General features: G+C 36.9%; 1 protein-coding gene and 1 pseudogene across 3 annotated transcripts in view; both read left to right on the top strand.

Annotated features, from left to right (window-relative positions):
- The window catches only part of C2CD3 (C2 domain containing 3 centriole elongation regulator), a 114,258-nt gene that overhangs the window by 15,596 nt on the left and 83,929 nt on the right, over window positions 1-14,733 (top strand). For all 3 annotated transcript variants that reach the window (XM_033120185.1, XM_033120183.1, XM_033120184.1), the window contains exons 6-7: window positions 4,963-5,095; window positions 5,550-5,678. In XM_033120185.1, coding sequence (XP_032976076.1) covers window positions 4,963-5,095; window positions 5,550-5,678 — 262 coding nt within the window. The remainder of the gene's footprint in view (window positions 1-4,962; window positions 5,096-5,549; window positions 5,679-14,733) is intronic.
- Window positions 7,314-7,926, top strand: LOC117030250 (mitotic spindle assembly checkpoint protein MAD2A-like; annotated as a pseudogene).

Here is a 14,733-nt window from a genome sequence, read left to right as displayed (position 1 = left end):
CACAGGCTTAGAGTTAGGGAGGTGCTGCCCTGTCAAAGAGGGCAGCTGCTCCTCAGCTCCAGTTCATTATTGTCCCAGACTCTAAGGCAGAGTCCTCTGCCTTATATTGTAAGTTTGTCGTAGACCTAGGCATGCCTTTTTTTTTTTTTAAATCAAAACTCTGCTGACCACCTGTTCAAGCCAAACAAAATATGCCGGGCACAAGCCATGGTCTGCCAATGTGCAACCTCTTCCATAAGCGTTACTAGGATCTGTGGGTTTAAAGTTAAAGCAAGACAGATTGTGACTCAGTGTTAGTTCATAGTCTGACCTATACAAAATGAGAAAGGACAACTTCAAGAAGTAGTGAATTCTGTATCACTGGAAATAGTCAAGCACAGGCTGGATAACCTTCTGATGGAACTCTTACAAATTGGAATAAATCATCAAGTAGACAGATAAGATCTTTGAAGTTCCCTGCCCACCACAAGGTTATGGAGGACTCAGATGAAGTGAGCCACTTTAGTAAGCAGGTCTAGAGCTGAGGTCATGGGAGGGATATAACAAATGTATAAACCTAATTTTCTTCCTGGTCTTTCTTTATTGTACTGACCTCATACCAGAAAAGGGGGTACAGAGCCGAATGAGTCAACCAGCTAATATTTATGAAAAATGAACTATACATCCTGCTTCTCAGACTTGGGGGTTTAGAATAGATAGCAAGGAGTTGGAACAAAAACCAGAGTCTTATACCTCCCTGTGTTTGGCAGGAGTTGTGCCCATGATGTGTAGGAAGTAAACAAGGGAAGCATTTGTCCCGAACTCACCTGAGTGCCCTTCCTTTGTGTTCAGGAAATGATTATTGAGTTGAGGTACAGGAAGATGCCATGACAGTCCTTATAGTGTAGGTACCAGCTTTCTCTTGAGATGCAGAATTCAGATTTTTTGTCGCCATGCCTTGGACTTGAGAGAAGCTTTTCCAAGAATGGCTGTTTCAGTAATGAAACCATTCGGAGGCCAATGAATGGGCCACCTGTGCTCAGATTTGTCCAACTTGTTCTCCTTAATACTTATTTCCTTTTTAAAATGGGCTTTTGGAAAGTACATTTTGAGCGTCTATTTTGTGTCAGTCATTGTTTTGATTATTGGGGTTAGAATGATAAATAAGATACAGACCCTGACCTTAAAGAATTCAGTCTAGTAAAGGAAACAGATTCTAAAGCAGACACAGTCAATATGTGTGATGCATGCAATAGTGGAAGTATTTATTAAAACGTTTTATCAAATGCCTGATATATACTAGGCACTGTACCAGGCACTGAGGATACAAAGACCAACAAGAGTCAATCCCTAGTCTAGAAATTGATGGGCTGAGATACACAATTATAACACTGCATGCTAAATTCTTTGATGGAATTAAATACCTGGAACTTGGAGAGCACAAAGAAAGTATTGTGTTTAAGGAATTGAAAATAGTTGAGTACGGTTAGATCATAAAGTACCAAGGCTGTTTATCTCTTAGAAACATTTTGGTTATCCGTGGAAAAACTATTTTTCTACATGGCCCTAAAATCAAGTAAAGTTTATTTTTGACACTGGTTGTCATTGACTATATTATTCATAAAGCATTTATTGAGTGTATCCATCTCAGTAAAGAACTTTAAACCATATCAAATAAAGCCAAGTGCCAACTAAAGGAGGGTTTCCTGTCACAAAACATGTTTCTTTAGCCAAAATTTCCAATGCTAGCAGACTATGTTTTCCTCACCCTTTCTCAGTGAGTAAACAAGACAGCCATTTTCTGGCTGAATCCCAAAGAGACTTTTTTTAATTAAAACAAATACCATGAATTCGGAATGGAATATTATGCAGCCATTATTTACATAGAAAAAGTTAACACATATAGTTAAATGAAAAAGCAGTTACAAAACAATATACATAATATATACCATTTGTGCAAAAAAAAATTTATATATAAATAAAACACAGATGTATGTGTGTATATATATATTTGAAAAACTACAGGCATACTTCAGAGATATTGTGGGTTCCATTGTAGCCACCACAATAAAGCAGGTATCTCAATAAAGCATTTCACATGAATTTTTTGGTTTCCCAGTGCATATAAAAGTTACATTTGCACTAGTCTGTAGTCTATTAAGTGTACAATAGCATTGTGTCAAAAAAATAATGTATTACATACCTTAATTAAAAAATACTGTATTGCCAAAAAATTGCTAACTGTCATCTGAGCCTTCAGTGAGTGGTAATCTCTTTGCTGGCGGAGGTTCTTGCCTTGATGTTGGTGGCTGCTGACTGATCAGGGTGGTGGTTGCTGAAGGTTGGGGTGACTGTGGCAATTTCTTAAAATGAGACAACAATGAAGTTTGCCACATCGATTAACTTCCTTTCACTTGAACAATTAGAGACCATTGTAACATTAATTGGCTGGCCTGATTTCAGTAGTACTGTGTCTCAGGGAATGGGTAGGCTTGAGAAGAGGGAGAGAGATGGGGAACAACCAGTCAGTGGAGTAGTGAAAACACATACATTTATTGATTAAGTTTACCGTCTTACATGGGCATCAAAGATCACTGATTACAGATCACCATAACAAAAATAATAGTCATGAAAAAGTTTGAAATATTGCAAGAATTACCAAAATGTGACAGAGACACAAAGTGAGCAAATGCTGTTGGAAAAACAGCCCCCCTTTTTGAGGCCTGCGATGAAGTCCGTGAAGCCGCCCCAGGTGCCGGAGCTGTCATATCCCTTCCTGTTCCACTTCTGGTTGCAATCAATAAAGGCCGTTCATACCGTAAAAAGTAAAGAAAAATGGCCCTGAAAGGCTTGACAACACAGGGTTGCCACAAACCTACAATTTGTAAAAAATGCAGTATTTGTGAAACCCAATAAAGAGAAGAACAATAAAATCAGGTACGCCTATATAAGGAATATATTGAAATGTTAACAATCAGTATTTTTGGGTGTGGCATTATTAGGTATATTATTTTCCTATTGCTGTATAGCAAATTACCACAAACTTAATGGCTTAAAACAATACCCATTTAGTAGCTCACAGTTCTGTGGATCAGAAGTCCAGCAGGGTATGGTTGGGTTTTCTGCTTAGGGTATCACAGGCTAAAGTCAAGGTGTCAGCTAAGCTAAATTCTCATCTGGAAGTTCTGGGGGCATATTCTCTTGCAAGGTCACTCATGTTGACAGAATTCTGTTCCTTGCAGTTGTCTGACTGGGGTCCCATTTCATTGCTGGCTGTCTGCTAGGGGCCATTCTCAGCTCCTAGAAGCTGCCTGCATTTCTTGCCACGTGGCTCCCTCCATCTTTAAGACAGCAATGATACATTAAATTCTTTACATGCTTCAAATCACAGACTTCATATCCTGCAAACAGCCAGAGAAAACTTTGTAAAATGTTTGGGCCTACCAGTACTCTCCCTATCTTAAGGTTGACTGATTTGGAACCATGATGTCATCTGCAAAATCCCTTCATAGCAATGCCTAGATTAGTGTTTGAGTCACTGAGAGGAAGTATATGTATACCAGGGGCTGAGGAATCTTTGAGGGCGAGGGAGAGCCATCTTAGGGATTCTGTCTGCCACAGTGGTGATCTTGATTTTCTTTAGTTGTATTTTCACATTACACATTGAACATAGGATATTTTAGGGTTTTCTATTGTTGTTCTTAACCTATATTTTGAACTCTTTATACTAACAAATATTAGATGTTTGTGGATCTGTTTGGCTAGTTTTTCTTCTTGGCCTGACCACCGTATCTTCTTTATAGAAGCTATTAAACTCTAGACCAGGGATGTCCAGACTTTTTTCAACGTTTTTCACCAAGGGCCATATACTGTAAAATACACAAACAGCCAGGCCACTCACTCGAGGTGAAGGATGTATTGCCTCACCTGGTTTATTTAAGTAAACTAAATATATTTTTGGAATTTGCTGCAGGCCAATAAAAAATGGATCGCAGGCCGCAGTTTGGACACCCCTGCTCTAGACTAAGAGAGATGCTTACTTGGTGTCTAGTCTCACTTACCTTCAAAGCAACTGGAACCTCAAGAAAATAATACTTACCAATGTTTCTTGGAATAACGCCACTGGTCCTAAGCTTTTAACAAGAAGTCTAAGAACTGAAGTAGTGTCATATATAGTATAGTGGTTAAAATCATTGGATGTGGAGTAGCTGGTTATACAGCTAATGCATGTAAATTGCCTCAATTGCTTTCACCTGGACAGTGAAGGCAACAGTAGTAGTCTCAGAATTGTTGTGAGGATTATATTTATACAATATACTTAGAGTAGTGCCTGGCACGTGGTAAGAGTTCAATAAATGTTATCTGCCATACGTGGTGTTGGTGTTGTTATTTAGGGATAGGATCAATTTTACCTATCAGCAAGTCTGAAGACTTGATCCTGACTTTTCTATTATCCTGCTGTATGATCTTAGACAAGTCATGGAAATTCTGTGGCGTTCTTTTCTTAATCCATAAAAGTATAAATTTGGAAGAGATTATCACTATGGCTCCTTAAAGTTTAGCTGGTATAGTTGTTCGTGTTTCCTGGATACGAATGACATTAAAAATTAAAAATAATAAGAGAAATCAATAAAATATGTGGATACATATATACATGTTACTACCTGTATTTAATGTACAAACAGCATTTGGAAGAGTCAATGCATGCATATAATGACTCCTACAAAGAGGTCAGTTTCTTTGGGATAGACTTCATTCACTGCTGTAATAACTAGCATCTAAAACAGTCCACATAATAGGAGCTCAGTAAATATTTGTTATAAAATGAATGACCTCAAGGAATTCTCGAGCTAGTGGGCAAGCAGACAGGTAAGCCAGTACAGTACACTGTGGTAAGTCCTCTGATAGAAACAAAGGTGGTAAATATTGCAAGTATTTCTGTTGGGTTTTAGATTTGCTGTGTTCTACTTTTGCCCTCCGCAGCTCTGTTGGAACAAGGCAATAAACTCCGTAATGCCATGGTGGTTTCTGCGATGAAATCAAGCCCAGATATGAGCATGTTGTTGGGCGAAGTTCATTCTCCTGAGAAGGGAGACTTTCTGAGACCATCAACACAGTAAGTTACAGGATAAGCATGAACCCCCAACAGTTTCTTTCTTAATAGTTGTTCACATGTGTTTTTGTCAAGTTATGGACTAAGTAATTTTGGAAGTGTTCAGCAAATAATTCTTAATGTGGTGGAAAAGAAGCCTAAACTGGGAGTTAAGATACTCAAAATCTAGAACTACCACTGGCACTTACTAAATCCATACATGGCTAAATTCTTTGCTCCCTCTGAACTGGCATGCTTGTATATAAATGGAGATATTCTCTCTTCCTTCTCTTACAGAAATGAAATGAGATTCTAACATAGGAAAGGGCTTTGTACATTGTGAAGTTTTACGTATATTTAGGTAGTTGCGTCTAAAGTATGTTAAATTTTCCTTGTGAACTATCTCTGAGCTCAACTAATTCTGATTTGAGTTTTTACCACATGTTAGCCACTCAGAAAGTATTTTTCCGCACCTTAGAATCGAAGCCTTGTCTAACAATCAATTTAAAGCCCACATTGAAGATCACCTCGTCCCTCCGAATGAGAATCCATTTTGGAAACAGGACACAAAAGCTGATACCAGAGCCATACAGCTGCTACTGGGCAGGTAAGAGCCCTCACCTAGCTTTCTTTCTTTTAAATTCTTCCTGCAGTTCACTGTGTACATTGTTAACAGATTTATCTTCGTGAAGTAACACTTCCTTGGAAAAACCAAGTGATTCCCTTGCTTGCTTATTGCCTATTAAATAAAAATCATTATTCATTCCCACTATATAAAAATCCAATCTTTATAGCCTTTTATTCTTAATCTGACTTACAGAATGGTATCCAATCACCTTTCCATTCATATCTCCCAACTCTATCTCCAACACCAATATTAGTGGGGTATAAGGAAAAGAGCATGGATTTTATGCAAACACAAGTTGGGATTCGGGAGTCTGTCTCCTGTTACCTATGTGGTTTGCACAATCAGGCAGGGGGGAAAAAGTAAAAGAGTTCCAAATTGGAAAGGAAGAAGTAAAACTGTCTCTATTCATAGATGATATAATCTGGTTTATAGAAAATCCTAAATAATCTAATAAACAATTAGAATTAATAAATTCAGGAAGATTGCAGGATACAAGATAAATATACAAAAATCAGTTTTGTTTTTACATACTTGCAATGAGTAATCCAAAAATGAAATTAAGAAACAATTCATTTACAGTAACATCGATAAGAATAAAATACTTAGGAATAAATTTAACAAAAATGCAAAACAAACTCTGAAAACTGCAAAGCACTGCTGAAGGAAGTTAAAAAAAGACCTGAAAATTAGAGGAAAAAATCCTATGTTCGTGATTCAGTGCAATCCCTATCGGAATCACAGCTGACTTCTCTGGAAATTGATAAGCTGATTCGAAAATTCCTATCAAATTATAAGGGACCCAGAATAGCGAAAACAATTTTGAAAAAGAAAAAAAATAGGAGGATTCACACTTCCCTATTTTTAAACTTATTACAAAGCAACAATAATCAAGTCAGTTTGATCCTGGCATAAAGCAGACATTTAAATCATGGAATAGTCTAAAAAATGAACCCACGTGTCTATGGTCAACTGATACTCAACAAGGCTTTCAAGACCATTCAATAAACAGTCTTTTCAACAAATGGTGCTGGGACAACTGGATAGCCACACGTGAAAAAATGAAGTTGGACCCTTACCTCAAACCATGTACAAAAATTAACTCAAAATGGATCCAATAGCTAAACAAAAGAACTAAAACTATAAAACTCTTAGAAGAAAACGTAGAGGTAAATCTTTATGACCTTAGAGCTGGGGAAGGATTTTTAGTTATGACACCAAAAGCATAAGCAACAAGAAAAATAATCTAGACTTAATCAAAGTTAAAAATGTTTGTGCTTCAAAGGAAGTATTAAGAAAGTGAAGAGATGACAACAGAATGGGAAAAAATAATTATAAATCTTGTATCTGATAAAGAACTTACACCTTAGAATATATAAAGAACCCATGCAACTTAATAATTAAGGGACAGATAACCCAATTAAAAATATGAGCAAAGGATCTAAATAGAAACTTCTCCAAGGAAGATAGTCAAAAGGCTAATATGCACATGAAAGATAACACCATTAGTTATCAGGGAAATGCAAATCAAAACTATAATGAGAGTCGTGGGAGCTGCTGTGGAGCCCTGCCGTGGCCTTCTGCGAGTCGGCGCACGCCACGTCTGTGGGCCTGGCCATGGCGCTGTAGCTCTCTTGGGAGCAAGGCATCACCCTGCACAGGAGTGCCAAAATCCTGGCAGAGTTCTTGTCATTTGGCATCCGTAGCATTTTATATCAGCATGGCATATATCCATCTGAAAAGTTTACTCGGTTGGAGAAATACGGACTCACCTTGCTTGTAACTACTGATCCTGAGCTCGTGAATACCTAAGTAATGTGGTGGACAGCTACAAGATTGGTTATACAAATGTTCAATTCAGGAACTGGTGGTGGTCATCTCATATACTGGAAGTCGCGAGGTCCTTGAAAAATGGCACTTTGATACTGAGTGTGACGACTGCCAAAGAGGACAGGAGACCCAGAGAAAAGTTTCAGAAAGCTCTCCAAGATGAAATCTACTCAGTGATCAGATAGATCACAGCTACAGTGACATTTCTGCCACTGTTGGAAGTTTCTTGTTCATTTGAGCTACTGATTTATACAGACAAAGATTTGGTTTTACCTGAAACATAGGAAGAGGCGGGCCACAGTTCATTTCCAACTCTGAGCAAGTCCATCTTCGCCAATTCACTACTACAATCCACAAAGTAAATAACATGGTGGCCTACAAAATCCTTGTCAGGGACTGAAGATGAGATGAGAACAATAATGTAATTCTCAAATGTGCTTTTCCTGAAACCAAGTCAATGTAGTTCATATGTTTTATTTCACTGGTTAATTTTTAGATGGGAAAATTTAACATACTTTACTGAATTGTGCATAGTTGTCCCATTTCTTTGGTACCTGTTTGACTTTCCATAGGGTTAACATAATTTTTTGCACACTGTTCAAAAGAGAACTAACAGATTAATTACATCAGCACTGTAACGTCAGTTCCTTTGAAGGTGGTAACTGTAGATGGAAAAACTTTTCCTGTAAAGCTAAATGCCGTCCTGAATCAGACCTTCCAGTCAAGTAGCTTGACTCAGATTATAGGTAGGGAGATACTTAAATATGAAAAACAGCAAAAGAAATCTGAATATTGAGAATCTTTGTTTAGATCCTAAAGTAACTGATAATCCATAAATAACAAAATATTCCTATTAGGTCCTTTTGCCATTTGTTTCATTTGTATAGTTTTCATATTGAAAAAAAATTTCCAATTATTTCGTTTTAATTTATATAACTTACACTAATAAAGCTATTGGTATTTCTACTATTTAAATTCCAGTGATACGAAACTCTTAAAAATGTCTTTGTGTTTTATAAAACCAAGCTTTAAATGATGCTAAAGTTAAATATATGTTTTTTTCAAAAAAAGAAAGAAACATAATGAAATTTATACCCACTAAGGTTGCTAGAACCGAAAAGTCAGATAGTAAGTGTTGGAGAGGATGTGGAGAATTTGGAACCCTCATGCATTGCTGGTAGCAGTGTAAAATGGTACAGATACTTTGTAAGATAGTCAGTTCCTCAAACTATTATACATAGAATTACCATATGACCCAGCAATTCAACTCCTAGGTATAAACCCAAGGGAAGTAAAAACATAAGGTCACACAAAAACATGTACGTGAATTTCTATAGCAACATTATTCATGATAGTCAAAAATGTCCATCAGTTGATGAATGGATTGAAAAAAGTGGTATATCCATAAAATGGAGTATTATTTGGCCATAAAAGGAGTAAAGGACTTATAACACACTGCAGTATGGATGAACCTTGAAAACATCATGCTAAATTAAAGAAGCCACTCACAAAAGAGTATGTACAAAAGAGTACATATTTTATGAGTCCATTTGTATGAAACACACAAAAGAGGCAAATCTATAGAGAAAGAAAGTAGATTAGTGATTCCTTAGGGCTGGGTGTGATAGGAGTAAGTGGTGATAGCTAAAGAACATAGAGTTTATTTTTGAGGTGATGAAAATGTTCTAAAAATGACTGTGGTGATGGTTGGTATTTGTAAATATATTAAAAAATGTTAAATTGCTCACTTTAAATGGGTGAATTGTATGTAATGTGAAGTATGGCTAAATAAAGCAGGTTAAATAAACAACGTCAAGAATCTAGTACAGTGAATGAAAAAAGGTACACCAAGATACAGAGTCATGAATTTTCAAAATACTAGGTATAAAGAGACAATCTTAAAAGCCTCCAGAAAGGAAAAACAAACAAAAAAAGTAGTATGTACAGTGTCAAATTTTGGAATGACAGCAGACATTCCAGAAAGTTGACCAACATGGTGACAGAGGAGACTTCTCAGTGCTCCTCCTCCTATGGATGCACCAAATGTACGGCTACACACAGAACAGTGCCTCTGAAAGAGATCGAGAAAGTAAATGAGCAACTTCTACACATCAGACAAATGAGAAAATGCCATCGAAAATGGTAGGAAAGGCTAAGACACACTCTTGCCATAAACCCCACCCTACAACAGTGCCATGCAATCAGAAGAGAACCCTCAACTCCTAGCTTCTCCTTAAACAAAGGATTTGGACTTCACATCTAGTACCCCAACTTTTAAGACTCCTACCATAGACAGATGCACTCCCAAAACACCTAGCTCTAATAGCCAATGGGGCTTTTGTCTACAGGACTCAAATAGTATAGCAAACAAAGAAGTAATTCTTAACAGGCATATCAGTGCTGACCATGATGCCTGATACTAAAGCCAGACAAGGAAAGTGTAAGGAAAGAAGATGCAGGCCAGTATCCCTGAAGAACATACATGCAAAATCCTCAACAAAATATTAGCAAATCAAAATCAGCAATACATTAAAAGGATTACACATGATCAAGTGGAATTTATTCTAGGGATGCAAGAATGGTTCAACATCTGCACATCAATAGATGTGATACACCATAGTAACTAAATGAAGGATAAAAATCATATAATCTCAATAGATGCTGGAAAAGTTTGACAAAATTCAATATCTATTCATGATAAAACCTCTCAACAAACTGAATATAGAGGGAATATATCATATATGACCAGCCACAGCTAACATCATATTCAATAATGACATGCCGAAAGCTCTTCTAAGATCAGGAACAAAACAGATTCCCACTTGCACCACTTTTATCCAACATAGTACTGGGAGTCCTGGCCAGAGCAGTTAGGCAAGGAAAAAAGCCAAAAGGCATCCAAATTGGAAAGGAAAAAGTAAAACTGTCACTATTTGCAGAGGACATGATCTTATATATAGAAACCCTGACGTCTCCACCCAAAAACTGTAAGAACTAATAAACGAGTTGTATAAAATTGCAGGATACAAAATCAATAGATAAAAATCAGTTGTATTTCTATACACTTACAACAAACTACCAGAAAGAGAAATTAAGAAAACAATCGATTTATAGTGGCATCAAAAAGAATAAAATACTTAGGTATAAGTTTAACCAAGGAAGTGAAAGATCTGCACAATGAAAACTCTGTAAGACATTGATGAAAGAAAGAGGACACAAACAAATAGAAAGATACTCCATACTCATGGATTAGAAGAATTAGTATTTTTAAAATGTTCATACTACCTGAAGTCATTTTTAGTTTCAGTGCAATCACTATCAAAATTTCAATGGCCTCCTTTGCAGAAATAGAAAAAAAACTAAAATTTGTATGGAACCACAAACCACCCTAACTAGCTAAAACAGTCTTGAGAAAGAACAAGGCTGGAGGCATCACACTTCCTGGTTTCAAACTATATTGTAAAGCTCTAGTAATCAACACAGTATGGTATTGACCTAAAAACAGACACATAGATGAATGGAACAGAATAGAGAGCCCAGAAATAAATCCATGCATGTATGATCAATTAGTTTTCAACAAAGAAGCCAAGAATACTCAATGGAGAAAGAATGGTCTCTTCAATAAATGGTGTTGGGAAAACTGGACAGCCACATGCAAAAGAATGAAACTGGACCGTTACCTTACACTATACACAAAAATCAACTCAAAAATGTCTTAAAGGCTTGAACATTTGACCTGAAACCATAAAACTCCTAGATAAAAACAGGGTGTAAGCTCTTTGACATTGGTCTTAATAATGCTTTGCATTTAACACCAAAAGCAAAGGCAACAAAAGCAAAAATAAACAGGTGGGACTACATGAAACTTTAGTTTCTGCACAGTAAGAAATGCCATTGACAAAATGCAAAGGCAGCCTTTGGAATGATAGAAAATATTCGAAACCATGTATTTGATATGGGGTTAATATTCATACAACTCAATAGGAAAAAAGAAAAATCAAATAGCTTCATTTACAAAAGGGCAAAGGATCTAAATAGACATTTTTCCAAAGAAGGCATAGATGGCCAACAGTTACATGAAAAGGTGCTCGACATCACTAATCATCAGAGAAATGCAAATCAAAACCACAATGAGAAATCATCTCACACCTCTTAGGATATCTACTATATGATCAAAAAGAGAAGAGATAAATGCTGGTGAGGATTTGGAGCAAAGAGAGCCCTTGTACAGTGTTGGTGGAAAGGTAAACTGGTACAGCCACTATGGAAAAAAGTATGGAGGTTCCTCAAGAAATTGAAAAATAGAACAACTGTATGATCCAGCAATCCTACTCTGGGTATATATCCAAAGGAAATGAAATCATTACCTTGAAGCGGTATCTGTGCTCCCATGGTCATTGCAACATTATTCACAATAGCCACGGTATGGAAACAACCTCAAGTGGTTGTCAGTGGATAAATGGATCAAAAAAAGGTGTGTGTGTGTGTAAGTGTAATGGATTTTTATTCAGCCTTTAGAAAAGAAGGAAATCCTGTCATTTGTGACAACATTGATGAACCTGAGGACATTATGGTAAGTGAAATAAGTCAGACAAAGAAAGACAAATACCTTACGGTATCACTTATATGTGGAATTAAAACTAAAATCAAATTCATAGAAACAGAGAGTAGAAAAAAGTTTCTGGGGGGTGGGAGAAATAGGGAGAGGTTGGCAAAATGGTATAAACTTTCAGTTAGAAGGTGAATAAGGTCTGAGGATCTAATGTATAGCATGGTGACTAGTTGATAACACTGTATTGTATAATTGAAATTTGCTAAGAGAGTAGAACTTAAGTGTTCTCACAAAAAAAAAAAGTGAGATGATGGATGTTTTAATTCAGTGGCGAGAATCCTTTCGTAGTGTATGTATATAAAATCTCATTGTACATGTTTAATATTTTATAATTTTATTTGTCAATTATACCTTAATAAAGCTGGAAACAAAAAGACTTTTCTACCTGCTCTATGGATGACAATGGAGAAATGCTTTCAGAATTCTGAAAATTCTAAATTTTCAACCTCAAATTCCATTCCCAAACTATCAAGCAAGTGTGAGGGTAAAGTAAAAATATCTATGCGTCCAAAGTCTCAAATTTACCTTTCTCGCACTATTCTCAGGAAAGCACAGAATGCTATTTTCTATCACAAAGAGAGTATAGGAGGAAAGCATAAGACATGGAGTCCAGGAAGTAGGGGATGTAACACAGAAGAAAGAGAAAAGGAGGTTTAGGATCTGTGTCGTATTTACAGAACAAACACTCCTTACAGGAGCTGGACAGGGATATTTCTAAGGAGGGGAAAGTGGGTGGAGACACATTTTCCTCGTGTTTGACCAAATCAAGAGGAAATTTTCATTGGAGAGTTAAATAATGAAATAGTAATAGACACGTGGAAAACTAAGTGGATGAAAATTCAGGCAGTTATTACAATGAGGAAAACTAGAAGTTGTTTAAGAAAATGTAAAAAGTTATACTTGTCTCTGATACAATGTTAACCCTAAAGATTGATAACAAAAAATTGTCATATACCTAAATTGAGAAGATGGGTAAAAGGGAAATCTGTCCAAGAGTAGTAGTATAAGAGAGTGGATTCTTCATTTTTTGTAATAGGAAGTCCGTAAATTATTTAGAAAAATGAAAAATAAGAGCAGTATATATGTGTTACTTGGAAATATGACGGTAAATACCAGAAGGGTGTTGAAAGAGATTAGCTCTACGGCAGGCAGCGACTGTTTTTTATTGTGTCTTATAACCCTATTTTATTTTTAAAGTAGGCACATGTACTCTTTGATTTAAAAATGTTTGAGAAGAAAAGGAAGAGGACAGTGCTGAGTGGGCGAGTGGGCTAGTCGTGTAACAAAAGAATAGAGCCCACCCCTCCTGTCGTCCCACTCTCGTGTCTTCTGCCCTCCCCGTTGCACAGGAGCCCCAGGCCTCTAGCCCATGCAGAATAGCTCTGACCCCTCCCAATTTCTGGTGTTAGTATGTCCCAAATAGTGCATGGAGGGAAATGGCATGCCCTTTCAACCTGTCAGAGCCAATAGAATAAATTCAAAGAAATGTTCATTTGAAAACAAGGTAAAAAGTAGAGGACTGGATACTGAACCGTGGAGATCTTGGTAACTTTAAGGGTGTGCATAGGGGTCGGGAGGGACAGCAAGCAGCTGAGTCGCAGGTTGGGGGGACCTTAAGTGGCAAGCGAGAGTTATATAGAATACCAAGAAATAGTGCTGCAAAAAGACTCAGCTCAAACTGCAGAGAAGCCGTGTGGGTTGGGAAGTCGCTAGTTGGGTTTCGGCAGTCAGGAAGTTGTTCTGACTTTAGAGAGATTTTACTATAGAGCGGTGTGGTTCTCGACGTGGGGACAGTTCTCTCCTATCTCCCTCTGCATGGGGCATTTGGTAATGTCTGGAGACATTTGGGGTTGTCAGAAGTCGGGGAGTGCTACTGGCATCTGGTTAGGAGAGTCCGGGTATCCAAAATGCACAGGATAGCTCCCAATGACAAAGAATTATCTGACCCAACATGTCAGTACTGCTGAGATTGAGAAACCCTGCTACAGATTAAGGAACTGTGAGGAAAGGATCATTTGTTGAGCATCTGTTTGTTCCAAGAAATGGAAGAACATGATCTAATTTGAAGGTAGTTCTTCTGTGCTATTTTCTTGAGAAATTAAAGAAGGGAAAAAAGTATAGCAGCTTGCTTGAAAGGGAAGCAAAGTTGGCAGAATAATTGAAATGCTTAGCATAGCATCTGGCACATATTAAGTATTTAATAAATATTGCTTTCATTATTGATAACATGTTTATTAAGAATTCAGGAAGTTCATTAACAGATGTTCATTAAGTGCTAGTTAACTATAGGAGAAACAGAAACAAATGAAATATACACATACTTGTATGTTTATCTTCCTTATTAATTTATAAACCCTAACTAAGGTGTCTGTTTTATTCACTTCTGTATCTCACATACAACTAATCTTGCTGTAATTAACCTTAAATACACGTATTTTTGCTTAATGGAAGAAGGCATATTTATGAATTAGCCATCCTCACAAAAACAACATACAACATTTAACTCATTGAATTATAGTTAATTCTTTTTTTCTCTCTGCTAGACCAGAAGCAACACAAGAGTAGAGCTAATTAGCCTAGCCATCTCTGTATCCT

Source organism: Rhinolophus ferrumequinum, chromosome 11 (genome assembly GCF_004115265.2).
Source record: "Rhinolophus ferrumequinum isolate MPI-CBG mRhiFer1 chromosome 11, mRhiFer1_v1.p, whole genome shotgun sequence".
Taxonomy (NCBI): Eukaryota; Metazoa; Chordata; class Mammalia; order Chiroptera; family Rhinolophidae; genus Rhinolophus; species Rhinolophus ferrumequinum.
The sequence above is the reverse complement of the archived record's forward strand: the minus strand, read 5'-3'. Positions and strand labels throughout refer to the sequence as shown.